Raw genomic sequence first — 20,233 nt, forward strand, 5'->3', positions numbered from 1 at the left:
TATGGGTATCAGGTATAAAAACATTTTTCAAACGCAAATGGGAGTACAACATTTTTGCATGAGGAAAGTAAACAATTTTTATTTCGTTGTTTCTTTGTATAAATATTGTTATAGCAATTTAACTGCAGCGTTTTGTGATTCTAAAAGTTTGTTGCATACTTTTAGGAGTTAATAAAAAACACAAGATTTGGAATGAAACGTGTGCAAATCGCAAATTCCAATGAAACTCACGAACGATTTGAATTATCCTGAATAGTACAGTAGTTCTCATCAATAAATTTCTTTTGACCCAGGACTTGAAAGTTTCAGGCAAAATTTGACTGAGGGATACGTTATTTTCTGACTATGTATTTAGCTATTTTTGCTGATATTCGTCCTTTTCACAATGCTATTTTGTTTTTATTGGTTAGAGTTATCTTTGTACCAAAGAACATGATGATAGTTCTTTAAATTGACAATATACAATGGAATTTTGTAATTTTTGGAAATTTTCCTTGAAAATGTAAAGGAAACTCAAACAAAATTGTTTTGCAAAGTTTATTAGATTTTTTTTTTTTATTATTATAATTAACTGATTCGTTGAATTAAATAATAAATATTTTATTGTTATTGAATACATATATTTAACATTTTACTACTATAAAAAGAGTTTTTATGTTAATAACAGCGCTAGCTAGCTGTAACTAGTATTTTAGCTTAGTATTTCTGTTTAGCTAAAATAGTTGTTCGTTCTAGACTTCAGTAAGAACTAGTTCTTGGTGGCATTGCGTTGGCGCGTTGTTTAAAAGTCATCAACCGGTTGACCGTGATTTCCTACGGGAGGCGTTTCAATTTCAGTTCATGAGAATTAATAAAATCGACAAATCACAGCGCCAATGGGAAATTTGATATGGCCCGGTCAAAAGCAGAATCACAAACTGGTAGCCAAAAAAGAAAAAAAAGATTCTCACACAATGTTCGTTCATTTGTCACCTGTTGAGGGCGCGCTGAAGGGAAAGGTCGGGTAAGCACACGAAGGATATGCACAACTCAGGGGACACTGAGAGCGTTGTTGCTGCTGCTGAGGGTCCTTAATCTGATAAAATTGCGAGCGCATCTTCTTGTCTCTCAATGGCACCCCTCTGCGGTTGTGTTTGAGCCCGATTATTATCGGCGACTGGTTGACACGTGACTTCTCGTTCCGGTAGTGCATTGGCCTGGCGCCAATGATGACGAAAACGATAAATGATTGCTGGCTAATAATATGTTAACAACTATAATTGAAATATAATATTTATCCAAAGGCTTACAGGATAATCATTTGCGGTTTGCCAAATTGCAGCCGCAGATAAAGAAACGTGGCCACTTAGATAATTGGCAATGTATAATAGTCATCATCATCATCACCCTCTTCAGTGCATTTGCCACCCCGCTGGTGGGCTGTGAGAAATTGTCATATCCCGATCTTTGACGCATTTGTTTGCGGAAGTGATTCTGTAATAACATAAAAAAAGAGACAACAAAGTAAAACAGTAGCAGACTGCGGGAAGACAGTTGAATGCGTTTTATTGGTACATTGGCTTATGCGAGTGAGTGGCTGACAGTGCGTTGAGGAAGTCTACCCATTGATAAGGGACATGTCACAATGAACCCTTGCCGCTTGCCTCCTTCTGCAGTACTTGTGGTGTTCTCGAAAGTATCGTCTTACAAATTCAATTTGGCGCGCTTCACTCATGTGTACTCGCTTTCGTAGTATCCAAAAAACATATTTCGTAGGCCCAGTTCCAAATGTAATTCAATTCGTTTTTCGGGGGAGTCGACACAGCTCGTCCTGTTTTAAATTGTCGCATTGCCCAAGTCGCATGTTCCCTCGCGTATTTAATAAGCAGGCTTAGGTTTTTTATTAAGAAGTTCGACTATGAGTCGACCACATTCCTGGCACATCGTACAGCTGTCATCAATGGTAACTCTGGCTGTGACTGTCAATTGGTCATCGATACTTTTCCCCAACTCAACTGACGTCTGATGTGGGCAGCAAAGACTGACACCTTCAACCCGCAAAAGGAACAGTTGTTCCTCAAATACTGTCTATGGAATTATGTATATAAATTATTTTTAAAACTACTGCGCAAAAAACAGATTTAAAGTCCTGCTAAGAATATAGGATACGTTTCCATATGTTGCACAAACAAATTAAAGCATCATTTGTGCTACACTTTGTTCTATCGAGCTTATGAGTTTGCTTATTAAATACGTAAACTTTGAATATGAGAATTGCCAATTCTTCAGAAAGTGTTAAACATAATTGGACTAACTGTCCATTGGTTGATTTGTGTGTTTCCCCCTTTCCCTTCGAGTATCTTTAATGCGAGTCTTATATTGATATTTACTGACATCTAGCGACATTAACAAGTCGAATGACTTGACTACCAACATAAAAGCAAAGTGTAGCCAAGCTTGTGAAGCCCTAAGAGTGCCACCCGAAAAGTATTTCATTGATTTTTGAAGCCTCGTCCATACACACAACACACAATCGACACAGCAAGAACAGAACTCAGAACACAGAACACAGAACACAGAACTGCGAACTGAATACAGAAATACAGAATGAAAATACCGAATGCCTGACTGAGTTTGCTGCCCGTCCATTGTGGCCAAAATAAAATCAGGATCTGGACCAGAGTAAATGCTTTGAATAAATACGGGCATGATTATGTTAAGCTCGAGGGTAAATAAAATCACGTGCAGGGCAATTGATAATGTTCATCAGACTGCTGATGAGCTGGTGTGATAACAGGTACAACAATTTCCTAAGGGTTGTACTGAATTATTGTTTACTTATGTAATCATTAAATCCCAGCAACGACAACAATTTAAAATAGTGTGTTTGTGGTTATTCGTAATTGACAGACACAGATTCCTAGGCAACACAGCTGACACCTGAGTACACTTGCAGCACACTGAAGAGATCGTCTCTAATCATCGTAAATAAACCAATATTGTTATTGATAGCAGCAGCCTCCTCACTTTTTTTTTGTGTTGTTATTGTTGTGAGCCTAATGTGATGTGACAATCGGCAGCAAAACATGGCTCATGTCCTGGAACAAGTTACCAACATGAAACTGATCGCCATTGAGCTGCAATAAATCAACATCAAAAAAAGATCAAGCAAAACTGGTTATGATCCCAATCCCAAACTTGGTTCGACTCTGATTATGTGGCCCGAAACTTTTAACACACACGACGTTATTGTGTTCCACTGGGCCAACATTATTCCCACCAATATGGTAAAATGATATCGGCAACCAGAGCGAGAGCGAGAGTTAGCCAGCAATCACTGAAAGCCTTTACACTTAGCTGATCCAATTAATTTGCACATTTTTGGGCCAAGTGCGAGGCGTGTGAATTTTGACAAGAGGTAACTACAAGTACTTAGAAAAACAAATATCTAAGTTGTCAAGCTGTTGCTAAGACTAGACAAGCTGCTGTGAAAATAATAATGTTTCATAATTTGCTTCTTTTTTTTTGTGTTGTTCAGTTACAACTAAACACAACCACAAAGCAAACTATCAAATGTCGCAAAAAAATAAAAATAATTCACAATTGTCGTCGCATTGTTGTAACTATGCAAAAGAGCAACGATCGATCGATCGTTCGATCAATAGACAATTGTCATTGGTTGAGGCAACTGCGCTAGAAATGAGAACTACGAACTAGTAAAGATACAAGATACAAGATACAATTGAACGAAAGCAGAGGGTTGTTGCTATAGTAGGCTGAGGCAACTTTGCATATGTCTGAGTGAATGCGTCTCACTGGCTGATGGACTGTCGCCTCAGCGGAGTCAAGGAAGGATGAGGCGGTGGCTAAGCAAAACATGTTTAACCACAAAAGAATGGAACGAAGGAAGCAAAAGCAGCAGCAGCAGCAGCAGAAGCAGAAGACGATCAATGGTCACAGTCCGGCCTGGCCTGGCATGGCTCGACCTGGCTGGGTTCGGCTCGGTGGTATCTGGTGTCGAGCTGTAAAGATATTGGGTGACAAATAAAAACTACTGAAAAACTGCTGCTGCTGCTGCTGCTGCTCTGACGGCGACGTTGCTGCCGCTTGCTACGTATGAATGAGCTGAGTTGGATGGCACATACAACGTGTGCTGGTCGGAGGGTTGGGGGTTGGGTTAGTTGTCGCCGCAAAAGCCGGCATACCGGAGACGGCGGCAAGAGCGCATTGGTTGGTTGCCTCTGTCGCTGCGGTGGTTGCTGTCGGGAGGGGGTGTCATCAACAACAACAACAACAAGAGGAACAGCAACACTCGCTGTAAGGGTCTCTTCATGTGTGATTGTACTCGTATGCCATGTACTTAGTTGGGCACTTTGTGTCATTGTATCTGCTCGAAGTGTAAGTGTAAGTGTGAGTGTGAGTGTGAGGTTGTGCGTTTGCTTTTCGTTGTCTTTTGCGCCCTTTTGTCGCTTGTTTATAATTAAGTGAGCATTTTTTTCTGTGGTTGTCGCTTTGCTGCTGCTGTTGCTGCTACCGCGCTGACGGCCCCGTCGCCAATATCGGTCGAGAGACATCGAACTGCAACTGACAATTAGTTGCCGTCTTATGCTCGTCGCCGAAAGTCGATTCTTTGCCTCCCGCATTAACTGAAATTCTACAACGCAACGGTTCTACATAGCAAAACCCTCAACAGAACATCTATGCAAAATTAATTAAAGCTAAAGAAACAACAAAAAAAAAAACAAAACAAAATATAGATAAATAAATTTAAATCAGTGACATTTAAGAGCTCTTAGAGCGATCTACGTTGGAATTTTATTTAATCATCGCAGTGTGCTGATCATGAGAAATAAATATTCAATAAGGTGAATAAATTTAATGAACAAATAGTGCGATCTAATGCAAGTTTACTTTCTATATTATCTATACATATGTGTATAAATTCAATGAAAGGACTTCTAAATATATAAAGTTTTATGTGTGATTAACTTGAAAAAACCACTAAATTTAAAACTAATTCAATTTTATTTTAGATATTTCTTTTGCGGTTTTTGATAAAATAAAAGTCAAAACTAAATTAAATATGACATGGTGAAAAATTTCCAATTAAGTTTTATAAATTCTAAAAAAAATATATATATATATATGTTTCTATATACTTCACGCATTCATTAAATTTAAAGCCATACAGTTCGAGTTTATACAAATGTTATAAATAAATGGAAAAATCGTGAAGATCAAATGAATATCTTTGAATTAGTGGTATTTAAATTTATATATTTTACTGCGGAATTTTATTACATTAAATACGCCAATAAAAATGAATAAGACAATACATCAATTGAAATCAAATTTTTATAGCCTCCTGTGCTATGAAATCCTTCACATGTGTATTTTTTTTTATTATAATTTTTACTGCTATTTATTTTGTATATAAAATAAATACAAAAGTACAGCAATTAATTTAAAGTTAAATTCAACTCTGACTATATTTCATTAATATATTATTATGTTAAAATAAAATATATTCAGAGTTGAATTTTGAATAATAAAAAAACTTTGAATAAGTGTTTCTTAATTTTACAATTTAACATAAAAGGGAATAATTAACTGCTGAACATGAAAAACAGCAAAGCTAAAAAGTATAAATTAATTTAATGAACTAAATTTAAATATAAATAATAATAACACTTTAAAATATTTTAATTGTGAATTACAGCTGGAAATCTCAATTGAGGCAGCAAAATGAAACGTAGAAAAACAAGAAATAAATCGCCGAAACCAGCTGGAGTCATGTCATGGGATTGTTATATAAAAGTTCCAAACTCTTGAACATAATTCTGGGTATGTTTAATTCTCTGATTTCCAAGCTGGGAAATGTTGATTGTGTGAAAAACTCGCCCCAAAAACATACGCAAGCACTGTGTGCAAAAGCAGTAGCGAGAGGAAAGCAAATGGCGTCGCGTTCGCTCTGCTCTTTCGCAGTGTTTGTGTCTGTGTGTTTAGGGGGCGGAGTTTTGTGCGACGCACAGTGGTTGCAACTCGTTGAGAACGCTGTGAAAATAATGTATCCGAAAGATACGCTTATGATGCTGCCAATGTTACAATGTTTTAACTGTTTTTTTTTTTGGCACACCTGCGCACAGATTCCCTGGAAGATCAAGAGGGTGGAGCTATGTACATATCGTGCGATGTCTCAAACGGAGGTCCTGTGGAACCAGAAACGGGCTATGTGCCCAATAATCCATTATTCGGCCTGGCGTTGGACAGTCCGCAGGTAAATTGTTCGCTTCGAAATTAACTTGTGTCTCGCCTTAAATCGCGCTGTGAACATTTGAGTAAAGTGAATATTTTTGCATTTCGATTTCGGTTTGGTTGCAGCAAGAGTGTGCTGCATCCTGCGTCGGCTGTTTATCCTGCCAAGGCAACACCGCCCTGCCCATCTCCTCACTCACCAGCAGCGATTTTGATTGCGGCGGCTGCTTCGATCCCACAATTGGAGTGCTGGGCAATCAAATCAATACCACACCGCCCACAAGTAATCTCTCGGGTGCTGGAAGTGTCACCAACAACGGTTCCTCTCTTGGTGTTGGCAACGGCAGCAGTTACTGGAGCACCGACGAGATGGCCTCCACGTTTCCCGGCTTGCCACCGCTGGACATTGATCCCTTGCCCAGCCTCTTTCCGTTCTCGCCCTGCGGTGCTTCGTACAATTTCGCCAGCAATCCACATCAGGCCTCGCTCTCCTACACCGTGCATCCGCACCAGATGCTCATCTCCCCCAACGGCAGTCAGCAACAACAACAGCAGCACTCCCATTCACATTCCCAGTCAACGCAGTCAGGACATCAGCTGCAGTCGCAGCACATGCAACAGGCACTGACCCAGGCATCGCACGGTGGTAACGGGCTCCACAATCACAGCAGCCACCACAACAGCTCCACCACAAATGGCACCACTGGCGGCAATGGCGGCTCTGGTGCAGGCAGCGCCTGCTACTATGAGGCTGCTGCGAATGCCGCTGCCACAGCACCACCCATGTATCCCAGCATGAGTGTCAATGTCAGCATGAATATGACCATGCATCATGGCTATGGGGCCGACGGCAGTGCTGTGCCCATGCAGTGCTCCCAAATGAATTGGACACCACCCAACAGCTCATCAGCGGCGGTTAATGTGCTCTACCCTCCACTGCTGAGTCCCACACACTATCCTGCATCCGCCACCTATTCGTTTACGGCTGATTTTCGAGCGCCGGCACCAACAGCATCGTTGAGCGCACTTCCCACACTAGCGGACAAGGAGTCACCATCGCCACCTGTGTCCAATACAGCAGCAGCGTTGGGTTATTACACTGGAGCAGCTACAGGCGCCGGCCAGAGTTATACGCCGCCCCATAAAAGTCCCAGTTATCAGGCCACCGCTTTGAGTTTGGGTCTGTCTGCCTTCGATGATGAGGAGGATAGCATCGATGATGGCGATGGCGATGCGGACGGGGATGGTGAGGGCAGCGCTGGCGGCGATATGAAACCGAACTTGTGCCGGCTGTGTGGCAAAACATATGCGAGGCCCAGCACATTGAAGACGCATCTACGCACCCATTCGGGAGAGCGGCCGTATCGCTGTCCGGATTGCAACAAAAGCTTCTCACAGGCCGCCAATTTGACGGCGCACGTACGCACACATACGGGACAGAAGCCGTTTCGCTGTCCCATTTGTGATAGACGTTTCTCGCAAAGTTCCAGCGTCACCACGCACATGCGAACCCATTCCGGCGAGCGTCCCTATCGGTGCTCCTCCTGCAAGAAGTCCTTCTCCGACAGCTCTACGCTGACCAAACATCTGCGCATCCATAGCGGCGAGAAGCCCTATCAGTGCAAGCTCTGCCTGCTCAGGTAAGTTTCGTTTAGGGTGTGCTGGAATATTGCCTGGAACAACAAACAATCTTAACAACTTCTCTAATGCTTCGCATAGATTCTCGCAGTCGGGCAATCTCAATCGGCACATGCGCGTACACGGCAACAATGCCAATGGCAGCAACGGCAGCGGCAACGGGGGCAGTGGCAGCAATGGTGGCAATGGCATTGGCGGGGGTGGCAGCAGTCTCATTACATGACAAAAGCCGCGTAGTGCAGGCGGTTTTCAGCATTATCATCCCCCGCATCCGCACCCGCACTCGCATCCACATCCACATCCGTTGGCACATCCGCATCCACTACCGCACCACATGCATCACCACGCCCATATGCCCAACTATGACTATGGCAATTACAGCATCAGCGACTATACTCCACCCGGCGCTACACAAAACTATTCAGGGTATTATTTCTGCGCACTCAACAAGCCACCCAAGTTCGAGCGTTTCTACTAACAGCCAAGAAGCGGACACAGACACTTGAAAGTGGAGATTTAATTCAAGAAATTTATAAAATGAAATGCTATTGTAAATGCTCAAATTCGAATTGAAATCAACGTAAAACTTAAAACAAAATCTAAACTAATCGAAACTAATTGAGGCCCATGTGCCAAATTGTATATATCATTAATCATTTTGTATTTATTATTCACATCACATGCATACCAAATCTATGCATTGGACCATAATTCTCTTACTTATATAACATATAAATGTATTTCTGTATATGGTAGTTGAAAAACACGCATAAATCTATTCAAAATTAGCCAACGAAATAGACATTAAGTCAACACAAACACATAGGCAATACAACAAAGAATATGAAGTTAATTTTAAACCCCAATTTTCACACTAGAGAAATATTTCGCGAAAATAGGCGATATTACTCGTATCTTAATATGCTTAAATTCGATATATAAAATGAACTCAACTTACTTTCCTTGGTTACGCTTACTTAGTTACCATACCATATAGCGGCACCCAGAAAGCTACCTTTAAGACATTGTATATTTAGGCATAATTGTACTTATAGATGTAATTTAAGTCAGGTGCTTTGATTTAAGCCAATTTTGCGTATACCGAATTTAAATAAATATACAAAAGAAATATCTTTGGAATGTTTTAGGATATACTGAGGAGGATTTGAACTGGATGATTAAAACAAAAGCAAACAAAAAAAAAAAAAAACACTTAACTTTATACCAAATTTAAAGAAATATCAAAAAGAATTGAAAAATGGTGATTCTATATCGATGAGATTAGAATTGAACTTTACTTAATATGGAAAAATTAAGAATATATGATTAACCTGATAGTTAAAGGGAATACTAGGGGTAGTATTTAATATGATAATTTTCATGGATTGGAAATGATCTAAGACAAACAACATGGTATTTAAATCTTAGGAATTTACAACCTGTATAGAACTTCTGATGATTTAATGAATAACAACAAACTATTTGTTCTACTGCTAAAAGACAATAGGAAATGATTGAAAAAAAACTGGTTGAACTCAATCCATTAAAGAGAGATTATTTTTTCTTAGATAATTTTTAATAAATGTAGAAAATTTCTTACGAAGAATATCATCTTAAAGAATATCATCCACAATGTAGACGGCTTCGGAGTCGCTGCCACAGAGTAGACGAGTCCCATGCACATCGAATGAGTTTATTGGTTTGCGAATGTTGCTCAGCACACCATCAACATTAACAAGAGCTCGCACTCGATCGCCACTCAGCCAAGCACTTTTGCCATCCTGTTGATTGGGATCTATGTGCGTTTTATTCTCGGACCACATCCAAACTTCACCAGATTCGGCAGAGCTAAAGAGCTTCGAGGGATCCTGATTGTGAAATCCGATGTCTGTGATAGGACTATTGTGCGCACTGAGGTATGAGGCTGGATACTCCAAATTGCGCAAGTCCCACACGGTAATTGATCCTTCTTCGCTGCCGCAAATGAGAATATGCTGTTGCATGGGATGCGTGGACATGCAGGAAACAAAATTGCAACTCTTTGCATCTTGGCATGCAACCATAAAAGCAATTTTCGGTTGAGTTTCGCTGGCGATGCGTGTATCAAACATTCGAATGACACCCATTCGGTTGGCAGTCACCAGTTGTTGTTGGCTGACAAAGTTCACGGCTAGCAATGACATGCTGTCGGCTTCGATGGAACGCTTAACTTGCTTCAAGTTGTTGGCACTCAGCACATTTACACAACCGTCCTCACCTACAGTAGCTATGTCGGTGCCGTAGACAGCGACCGCTGTGCAAGGAGCGCTGGTTCCACTACACTTGAATTCATGCAGGCGTTCGCTGCGTGCTGTGCGCTGTATTTGATCTTCTTCGACAGCTCGCTGCACATTTAGAAGGCTGAGATGCCCTGCAAAGGAAGAAGATTAATAAGGCTACTTTTAGTGCATTGTCATGTTTACCGTCTGCAGAGCTCACGGCCAAAATGTCATCGGTAACAAACTCCAGGCCTGTTACATCGCCCTCTATTGACACTTTGTCATTGCAGCGTGGTGTGTGATCAACGTTCTGAGCATATGGATTTGACTGTAGACGCCACAAGCGCACGAAATTGTTGTTCATATCCCAGCTGCCGGTAACGAAACGTTCGGATTGCTGCAGCTTCTCTGGCAGCCAGCGTACTTTGGATATCTTCTCTGATATGTAATGAGCTGCAACTTTTGTGGCCATTTTGACACTGATTGATGCACACTTTAATTAATTATACCCGACACAAAACAAGAAATAATCAAAATGCCGCTTGCGCGTTTACTAAACATATGTTTTTGTACTGTAAACTTAACATTGCGCTAAACTGTTATTAACAGCACATCAAGCAATATTCAAACAGCAAACCTTGAGAGAAATATTTTAAATATAAAAGTATATAAAAGTAAAAAGGTTTTTAAAAAATACAATGTTTGTTTAATGTCTTTAATTTATTATCAATTGTATAATTTACTAAGCCTAACAGTTTGAATGTTTGCGCTATATATCGATATTCGACTAAGTTAATCAAAGAATTATCGATAGAATGTTTCTGCCGTTTCTCTGTTAAATAGAAAACACGACAAGCTACCATCTCAAACATATTTTGCCGCCAATTTGCAGTAAACAAACTACTTGTATTGATAAGAATGGATAAATATTTAGTTAAAATGCCCGCAAAAGCAAAAAACAATGAAACGCCCGAACAAGTATGTTTAACATTATTATTTAAGTAATTTTGTGTAATAATTCATTCAAATCTCAGAATGTTGCTACAAAGAAGGAAACTCCAAAACAGACGAAAACCACCAAGAAGACCACTGAGAAAATTTCTAATAAACGGAAAAACGAAAATACGCCTGAAATAGTAAGTTTAATCTTTCACATTTAATATAAAATTAGTGAATTAACAATTTCTGTACTGTAACTTAGAAGAAAGATAAGGAAAACAGCGAGGAGTCAGAAAACCCGCCTAAGCGAAGAAGCAGCCGTTTGACGCGCAGCACACGCTCAATGGCCGAGAGCGGGACGCCGTCGCCAGAGAAGGAAATTCCAGAAAAATTGCCCTTTATAAAGTATAATGGTGCTATTAAGTATTACACTGAAAGTCAAGAGATCGCAGCATCAGCCGATGAAGTCATGTAAGTTATATATGAGTACTCGTAGTACAAAAATGTAAATTACATTCTAATTTTGTGAATCAGGCAATGGGTGGAGAAGCAAACCGATGTGGAAGTGGTTCCCATGGCCTTTGATATGGAGTGGCCTTTTTCATTTCAAACTGGCCCTGGTAAATCGTCCGTCATCCAAATATGTGTGGATGAACGTTGCTGTTATGTTTATCAGCTAAGCAACTTGAAGAAAATCCCTGCTGCATTGATGGCGCTCATTAATCATCCCAAAGTGCGGCTGCATGGTGTTAATATCAAGGCGTAAGTCCCGTTCATTAATGTCAGTCAGCCTCGTGATTAATCCTGAATTTATTTAAGCGACTTCCGGAAGCTGCAGCGCGATTTTCCCGAAGTATCGGCCGAGCCTCTGATTGAGAAATGCGTCGATTTGGGTGTGTGGTGCAATGAGGTTTGTGAGACAGGCGGCAGATGGAGTCTGGAACGACTTGCCAACTTTATAGCCAAAAAGGCCATGGACAAAAGCAAAAAGGTGCGAATGAGCAAGTGGCATGTGATACCACTGGATGAGAATCAGCTTATGTACGCGGCAATTGATGTTTATGTAAGTGCCAGACTTGTCATCATAAGGTCGATTATTAAACTTACGATCTTGCAGATTGGTCAGGTTATTTATCGTGAACTGGAGCAACGCGAGAAAGCAAAAACAAAGAACGAGAAAGAGTTTATTGAGAAGAATGGCGATGCCGCATTTAAGGCTGTCAAAGCGCTGGGCGAGAACTTTCTATCCAAAATCAATGAGGTGACTTTGTAAGCCAAGTAAGTTGTTGCCAACTTACAAAGACTATCTCATTTATATCATTCAATTGGTCGAATTTTATGCGTATTTTGCAAACAAATTTTACACAACTTCTATATACATTTTTATATTATTAACTTGCAATAAATTTTATTTTAAATTCGATTTGAACATTTCTAAAATTACAATAATGCTGGGCAATGAACAGCATCACTTAAATATAGGCCGACGTGAGCCGACTGCCTCTAGTTTACGTTTAAGCACATCATTGTCCAAGTCAATCTGTCGTTGGTATTTCTTTCGATTAACCGCAGCACTTGTCAAACGCGGCGCTGGCGGGGGCTGCTTCTACAAATGAACAGATTTATTAAATTGTAAAACAGAGAAGAATATTCTTACCTTTGCTGCTAAATTGGAGTTGGATTTGACCGCGTTAACGGCTGGCTTAATTGTTGGCTTGACGTTCATCATTTTCTTTAATAAAATGTTATTTTGTCGCTCGATTTCCCGCACCTGAGGATTCGTAAAGCTGAAGCTCTTTCGCCCCAAGTTCTTGTAGCTTGGAAATAGCAATAGGGAAACAACATTTTGTTGAAATTATACTCAGACCCGACTCTATTACTTACTTGACCTTCTCCGAGGAGGTGGTAGAACGTGGACGCCTAAAATCAATGTGATAGCCAGAGTTATCGCTATTGAAGCTAGTTGGCGTGACGCTAGACACGCGGCAACTGATGCGTCCCCCTTGTTGATGATGTGGATAGCGCATGAGGCCATCACCCTGCCCGCACTCGTCCATCATAAAGGCTTCTCCCTCTTCATCATATTCTTCCTCTGGTTCATGGTCGTCGGTAAGTGAGGGACAACGACATTTGCCAGTGCGTTTTGTTATCACCTCGGAGCGTACTGTAGTCGGTGTCTTGGATGAATCAATTGTGGACATGGATTCCGATTCCTCATCCAGCTCCGACAATTTTTTGCTTTGTTTTTTCATTAGTTTGGTGGCCAACGCCAGCTGCTCCAAGGCATTGTTGTCTGCAGCGCCGCCACTTAAACGAAACGTTTTCATTATCATCTCGGACATTTGAGTCATTTGCTGTTCCAAAAATTTAACATTAAATGCATCATTGGGGTCCATGCCCAAACAGTTTGGCCCATCCAACTCAGCAACGTCAACATCAAGGGCATCCTCCATATTGGCCACAAGTGGCACATCAGTGTCAACAATTTTCTCAATCTCAGTCGACAAAACGGGTTTACGATTGAGATTCGGAAAATTCTTGGATATTGGTTTCTTTTTTTGTGATGGTGGCATGGGAATAAATTCCATTTCATCATCGGAGATTTGTGGTGATGCTTTTTCCTCATCAGATTCGTCAGAGCAAGTGCCAATCTCATCGCTGTCGCAGTCAACTATATCAACAAGATCGCTTTGGGGTAGATTTGACTTTGTTTTCTCGTCTTGTTGCTTTTTATCATCTAAAAATTGTCCTATCTCCACATCATCATCATTGCTGTGCTCGGACATAACATCGTCGTCCTCATCGTTTATATCATTCACAACTTCCTCCTCTTCACCCATCTCATCTTCCATTTGCATATCATCGTATTCTTCCAATTCGGTCAGTTCGCTGTCCCCTGGATTGTCGGTTGGCACTAGGGTGCGATCCGACAATGTCTCATCATCGGTCTGCTCCGAAGGCTCCTTGTACTGATTGACTTCAGCCACAGTCTTTCTCATTACCACTTGGCCTTCATCCTCCGAAGAGCTGTTATATTGCATCAATTGTTCTCGGGGGAAACCGCTGCCGCCACCAGAGCGTTTTCCAAAGATCTGGTGACGGCGTGCATGAGGCTGTGGAGCAGGTTCAGGTTGATGTTGAGGTTGAGGTTGAGACATGCTGAGGCTAAACTCTTTGATAACCAACTCTTGTGGCTGATCTAAAGTTTTGGTATCACTCACATTTCCTCGCAGAAACTCGGCCTCGACGTCGCTGTCGCTGCGTGAATCGCTCTCATCCTCTTGCACATCTTCCTCCGGCTCTTCCTCGACCTCTGACAGCGATTCCTCGTCAAAGGACTCATCCATGTAATAATCTTCGTCGGAGTTGACCGGCGGCGCTGTCATCTTGCTACACCAAATTACTCTGATCGCTCAGATATCAAATAATCTTCTGCTTATGTCTTCTGGCGATTGTGTGCGTTTATGTGTGTTATTGAAAAGCCTATTTTTTTGTTGTTTTCAAAAGTCTTTAGAGTTTTAGCTGGTATTATTGAGAACAGTGCCGGGAATACTAATAATTTGTACGAAGCTATAATATGCCCAGTTGTACACTTGACTCTAGGATTACTGGGTTTACTGGATCCGATTTATCGCTTCGATTTTCACACTTGATTGATATGTGGGACACCGACAGGGTGACCAAATAATGATGAATGTTGACGCTGTTCCACTCCTCCACCAATCCACCCATTTCGTCCACACACACTATTGAGATTTATGAGGAGGTTGAGGCAGGTGCTGCTGCCATGTAACGATAGTTGCCACTAATATTTTCTTTATTCTTCCTTGCCCCGCACATATGCGGTGTAAGTGTCACATTCTGCACGTTTATTATTGCTATTTTTGCTTTGATTTTGTGCTTGTGGTGTCTTGGCACTAACTAAAAAAGAACCTGCAACTTCCACCTGCCATCTGCCACCTGACAGTTGGTGGCAAGTGTGTTTATTTGGTTTCGGCAGCCGTTGCTTGTGACGACGGAGCAGGCGCAGAGAATTTGTTGTTTATCCTGTCGCTCGTCGACCCCTAAAGAAAACACACTTGTTGTTTGGCTAATGTGTGTTTATTTTTTTCTTTGGTGGTAGCAAATTCATTAAAAATAATAATACAATCACGAAGTGCAACTCTTTTGTGCAAAGACTTTTCGAAACTGATTATATAAACGCATCGGATAAGGATCCACCCAGACTGGTCTTCGATACTCGTCAATTGGTGCGTTAATTATGTGCAATATAATGTCGGAGGGATAGGCGTGCATGATTTCAGGTAGCGCCAGTCGCACTTCAATGGTGGTATGTATTATCTTATTCTCAAATACAATATATGGTGGTGTTTTTAATGCAACGGCCATGGGAACTACGATTCTATAGTAAAAACAGCGTAAGAAATTAATTAGGCACAAAGTTGTTAAGTCCACAAAGTTATAAATACATTACTTTTTCTCCTCACACTTTAAAGCCAGTTTGTGCAGAACCAATTGAATAAAACTTCGAGTTTCTGATTGCAAATTGTCCATCTGTTGATTGAGCAACATTTCAAATACCCTTTGAAAATGCTCCACTTTTAAAAGATCAACCTTGCGCATGCAATATATGTAAAGAACTGATATTATTGAGTCCTGTTGAATCGATTCGAGGTTGGAAATTAGTTCAATTCGCTCCAGTAATTGTTCGAAATGCGATTCATCGAAGGGTAATTGTTCGGCCACCAAACACTCGTATAGGAAGCAGATTTTATTCGGTTGACTAGATGAGGACAACAGAAGCTGCCATAATTTATTTGTCCAAAATAATTTGCTGTTTGGATCCGTGTGCAACAAGACTCTTAATATTCGCATTTGGACTCTATTCTCTTTAGAGTTTTCTAAAATCACACCATTGCGATTCATGCTTACATTAATACGTATCAACATATTAAATATTTCATATAAAGTCTCTGACGGCCATCGATAGGCATACTCGATGAAAGCATCTCTTCTTATTGTACAACAACTATATGCCAGCTCTTTCGCCAATGCAAATTCAATGCTTTATATAGATTATAGAAATAGTAAAGGAATTTGTAAGCCAAAGATTGAAATACTAGATAAAGTAGATCTTACCGTTCTTCGTCTGTCATTGGGTCTCCTTCTCGAATGAGGTTTTGTAAAACCATATATTTCGGTATTGAATTAGTATTGTATAAAAGCGTAGCAAAATCAGTATTATTTTTGCATTTTTTAATGATTTCATGGACTAGGTTCACCCTCTCATCGATATTCAGGTTTGTTTCTGCATACCTAAAAATTCTACAGGCTATAACTCTATAAAAAAAATAAATGTTAAATTTCCATTAAATGCATTGTTATCGAATAACTTACCGTTGCATTTTATAGTCATCATTGTATTGATTCCACTTTTGTAAAATCTCATCAAATATTTTGTCATCTTGTAATTTTTGGTTATGGCTGCTCAATATATCGGTTAAATGCAAAAATGTATTCTCTGTTCCCTGCTCCATAAGTTCTAATGCACTTAATTGCAGCTCTTCGATTTTGCTCCAATCAGTTATACGAGTGGCCACAAACATATCCACACTTTTTTGCAGCAGAAATAATTTTTCGTCTTCGGTTTTGCAGTTTAATTTTTCAAGCAAATGTTCTTGCAATTCTTTTAAATTTGTGCACTTTTGAAATAGCTCAATATTTAAATCATGTTCAGCATGATACAAATCCACAACTTCAGGTTTATTGTGCAGCATTAGAATAAAGGAAAGACGCCACAAGCCGTCACAAAATTTTGGCACATTTTGCAGTTTTTTAAACAATTGATAATATGGCACATAATCCAATAGACGTTCGCGTCCACTGCAAATTTTTTCAAAGCCGTCTCTATTAAGACGACCAAGTTGATCACTGATGTCTTTGCATTTCCTGATCTGTTCCACTAACTTATATTCCACAACATATGGTATATCCTTTTCTTTATCGTACACTTCTAGACTGAATTTTAAATATTCGACCAAAGACAATTCTTGAATTGTGTTCTGAAATGAATGGGAATAAATAATTTGATGACATTACATTAGAAGTTTTTCCTTGTTACCATAAAATGAGTAAATAGTTGTTCGCTAGCCCAAAGACGTAGTGTTTGATTTTGAATTTTTTTCACGAGCCGAACCATTTGATATAAAATCCTTTGTGTAATTTGAGGAACTCGTTTGGGATCCAAACTATAAAGCCAACGCACAAAAGGTACTTCAAGCCATGGCACTTTTACAAATGCTACTAGAAAACGCTTCAACTCAAGCCTCTGCACAAAATTGGTCATTAGTTGATTTGGCAGAGCGTATGTATCAAGATCATGTAGCTCTATTTTGTTGGTTGCCTTAAGAAACCCAATCAGTAGATTAGCACGCCTCAGATCTGAAGATGTTGTATTTAGCATCAAGTATTCCAGCGTCCATCGGCGCACCAATAGATTGTCTTCGCAAAGTAATCGAATGTACAATGGACGCATCCAGATCAAGCCACATTTATCGTCCTTGGGCGCCACAGCAGTTGACTCTACTTGCAGGCACTGAATTATTGTGATATAGGAGATGAAGTCTAGTCCGGAAAAATTAACCAGTTCCCTCTCATGTGGATCCTTAATACTGTCAAGTAGCTTATTCAATAAATTGTTTCCAACTAAACGTTCTTTGCTCATCTTCGACTGCAATTGCTGTCCAATTTGTTTATGCAGCTTTGGTGTAAAAATTTCAACAACTGTGACGTCATTTAAAAAGTCTTCAAATATCTGAATGATTCTTTGACCAGCCAGTGATTGTGCATCGCTTGTTCCGTTTACTGACCAGATCTGACTCAACACTGACTTTTCATCCTTTGCCATATGTTGACTCCACGATTTCACACATAATAACAACATTTGAAGCAGCTGTGGATCGTGGGTCTTCAATTCATCGATAGCTGACTTTATCTTCTGGCTCAATTTGAACGCCAATTTAATATTTTCTTTCTCTTCAGTGTTGAGTAGACCACAAACAAATTGTAATATTTTCTTTCTGTTCTCTTCGTTAGTTAAATCAATCAAATCGAGAAGCAAATTTGTCAACTCTTCAACTGTTTCGGTTTCCAAAGAACACTGTGCCATTGTAAGTTAATCTATATAAAATCAAACAGTATCACATTCCATAAATAAGGTAAACCAAGCAGTAAGTACACTAGTGAATGCTCACCTTAATATCTATAGTTCAAAATTATAATTAATTTGTAAACACTTTACAATTTATTCTATTCACTTTGAAGTCATTCTAAATACTAACAACACTTGGATTATAGTTATCAATTTATATTTGTTGTCATTTCACAACTTTTTATAATGCTCACCACACAAAAGCTTAAAGCTTTGCCACAAGCGAGAAAGAGAGCCTCAAATTATGGTTCTCTTCTAGCTTTCGCTCAATTCGATTTGTTGTGTTTACCTTATTCGATCGCTCACCCATCATACGGTATTGGGTTCCCTCTGGTAAGCTTTTGGTTCGACGCCTCTGTGGCGAAAAGCTTTCCCACACACACTCTGCCACAATCCCATGAGTTGAATGAATGCGAAGCAGCGGCAACTTCAACAGCGGTTAAATGCTGCCACCAACAACGTCAACTTCATATGTAAATATTGCCCGAATTCGTGAGTAAACCTTAAAAAGCGCCTGCGCGCAGAGAGAGAAAAAGAGAGAGAGAGTGTAGAAAACTGCTTCCTTGCAGACTGCAGCTGCCACGTGCGAGTTGGGAGAACAAAGTACGAAGAGCGCTGGTGGTGTCGTCGTGAGCGTAACGGAGCAGAGGCAATCTGGCCAGCGGGCAATTCATTTGGCCAAGAAGCTTCGTGGCGTGCGGGCGTTGTGTCGTGCCGAAAAATGCGCGCGTAAAACTGATAAAAAGAAAGCACACAAAAAATAATTAGAATTGAGAAAAATCAAAAAAAAAAAAATCCAACAAAAAATAAAAAAGAAAAACAAAACGCAAGTGAAGAAATCAAGAGCAAAGAAAACCCGAAAATAAGCAAAACGGAATATCGTACGAGCCAGCTTCCATGCTGGCCCAGAGAGTAACAGCAGCAATGTGTTTATGTGATGCGTGAATGAAGTGCCAGAAACGAGCAGTCAGAAATCAACGCCAGACGCCAGTAAAATGTTGGCCAAATGTTTGGCCAACAAGCGCAAGTACGCAAGTTAATTACAGCCAACCAAGCAAACAGCCAAGCCAAGCCAACCATTCAAACAGTGCAAACCGTGAACCGGCCGGAATGGTCTTTCAAATTTTATTAACTATATTCAACAGCTGCCAAGACAATTAAAAAATTGCCAAAGCACACACACACACATACTCCTCGACCATTTAAATTGCCACAAAAAAGAATGCGCTTGTTTAATCAATAGCAATGCTTAAGCGTTGTGCGTGCACAAATGTTACTCATACGCCGCGTTGTCAACGACTAAAATCTAACAGCGTGGCGACAGCCAAGCTTCTAAGTAATTGCAAATTGCGTGCACGACTCGCGGTGGCAAGTTCACTAGTTTTCGAGTCACATTCATCGCTGTTAGCTGCTGCAGCCAATGCTCGCGCAATTTGGCTAAAAGCCGTTGTCGTTGCTGTCGTTGGCGTCGACTTCGACTACGACTACGACGTCGGCGTTAACGTTAGCGTCGCTGCTGTCGCCATCGTTGCCTCTAGGTAGGTCAAAAGGCGCAGTCACAGCGCAAAGAATAAAAATAAAATAAAAACAGCAACAGTCAGAGCCAAAGTCTGCGGCGGAAGCAAGCCAAGAACAACAAACCGTCAAGAACAGCAGCAACAGCAACAGCAGCGACTAGCAGGAAAAACAACAACAATAGCAACAACTGCTACATCGTCGTCGTCGTCGAAAGTCAAATTCATTAGACGCTGTGGGCGTGGCGTTGGGCGTTGGGCGTCGGCGTAGGCGTATAAAGGAGTAAACATGCCAGAGTGCGACTACAGCTGCTTTTTTTTTGTTCTTCAGCCTTTTCCTTTTTTCCTTGCTCGCTCATAGTATTTATGCATATATATATGTATATATATTCTTTTTCATTTATCGATTTTTGACACTTGACTGCCAAGGAAGCAAAGGC

The 20,233-nt window shown here is 40.4% G+C and overlaps 6 protein-coding genes across 10 annotated transcripts in view; 3 read left to right on the plus strand and 3 right to left on the minus strand.

Moving 5' to 3' along the window:
* The first annotated feature begins 4,566 nt into the window (after positions 1–4,566).
* Positions 4,567–9,008, plus strand: LOC132787774 (protein glass). Its single transcript, XM_060795064.1, has 5 exons — positions 4,567–4,844; positions 5,699–5,823; positions 6,126–6,256; positions 6,361–7,874; positions 7,954–9,008. The coding sequence occupies exons 2-5, from the start codon at positions 5,778–5,780 to the stop codon at positions 8,093–8,095; spliced, it is 1,833 nt and encodes a 610-aa protein (XP_060651047.1). The 5' UTR covers positions 4,567–4,844; positions 5,699–5,777; the 3' UTR covers positions 8,096–9,008.
* A 421-nt stretch (positions 9,009–9,429) lies between these two features.
* Positions 9,430–10,704, minus strand: LOC132787777 (nucleoporin Nup43). Its single transcript, XM_060795067.1, has 2 exons — positions 10,335–10,704; positions 9,430–10,282 (listed from the first exon to the last, which is right to left on the minus strand). The coding sequence occupies exons 1-2, from the start codon at positions 10,600–10,602 to the stop codon at positions 9,486–9,488; spliced, it is 1,065 nt and encodes a 354-aa protein (XP_060651050.1). The 5' UTR covers positions 10,603–10,704; the 3' UTR covers positions 9,430–9,485.
* A 257-nt stretch (positions 10,705–10,961) lies between these two features.
* LOC132787778 (3'-5' exonuclease) lies at positions 10,962–12,492 on the plus strand. Of its 2 annotated transcripts, none has more exons than XM_060795069.1 (6): positions 10,962–11,108; positions 11,165–11,266; positions 11,332–11,540; positions 11,604–11,831; positions 11,889–12,132; positions 12,187–12,492. In XM_060795069.1, the coding sequence occupies exons 1-6, from the start codon at positions 11,049–11,051 to the stop codon at positions 12,340–12,342; spliced, it is 999 nt and encodes a 332-aa protein (XP_060651052.1). In that variant the 5' UTR covers positions 10,962–11,048; the 3' UTR covers positions 12,343–12,492. The 2 variants fall into 2 exon arrangements, with proteins under 2 accessions (XP_060651052.1, XP_060651053.1); XM_060795070.1 differs by having other exon boundaries at positions 11,335–11,540.
* LOC132787775 (protein hemingway) lies at positions 12,459–14,621 on the minus strand. Its single transcript, XM_060795065.1, has 4 exons — positions 14,291–14,621; positions 12,954–14,182; positions 12,727–12,886; positions 12,459–12,675 (listed from the first exon to the last, which is right to left on the minus strand). The coding sequence occupies exons 1-4, from the start codon at positions 14,453–14,455 to the stop codon at positions 12,538–12,540; spliced, it is 1,692 nt and encodes a 563-aa protein (XP_060651048.1). The 5' UTR covers positions 14,456–14,621; the 3' UTR covers positions 12,459–12,537.
* Positions 14,622–15,218: 597 nt separating this feature from the next.
* On the minus strand, positions 15,219–18,398 carry LOC132787772 (uncharacterized). Its single transcript, XM_060795059.1, has 6 exons — positions 18,323–18,398; positions 17,191–18,248; positions 16,467–17,131; positions 16,209–16,409; positions 15,544–16,134; positions 15,219–15,471 (listed from the first exon to the last, which is right to left on the minus strand). Exons 2-6 carry the CDS (start codon positions 18,235–18,237, stop codon positions 15,219–15,221), a joined length of 2,757 nt encoding a protein of 918 aa, XP_060651042.1. The 5' UTR covers positions 18,238–18,248; positions 18,323–18,398.
* The window catches only part of LOC132787773 (patj homolog), a 33,111-nt gene continuing 28,146 nt past the window's right edge, over positions 15,269–20,233 (plus strand). For 2 of the 4 annotated variants that reach the window (XM_060795061.1, XM_060795063.1), the window contains exon 1: positions 18,508–19,306. The gene's annotated coding sequence lies outside the window, so the exon portion shown is untranslated. Of the gene's footprint in view, positions 15,400–18,507; positions 19,307–20,233 lie in introns of those variants that run through there. The other 2 variants (XM_060795062.1, XR_009632580.1) reach the window with 2 other exon arrangements.

This window comes from Drosophila nasuta, chromosome 2R, assembly GCF_023558535.2.
Source record: "Drosophila nasuta strain 15112-1781.00 chromosome 2R, ASM2355853v1, whole genome shotgun sequence".
Taxonomy (NCBI): domain Eukaryota; kingdom Metazoa; phylum Arthropoda; class Insecta; order Diptera; family Drosophilidae; genus Drosophila; species Drosophila nasuta.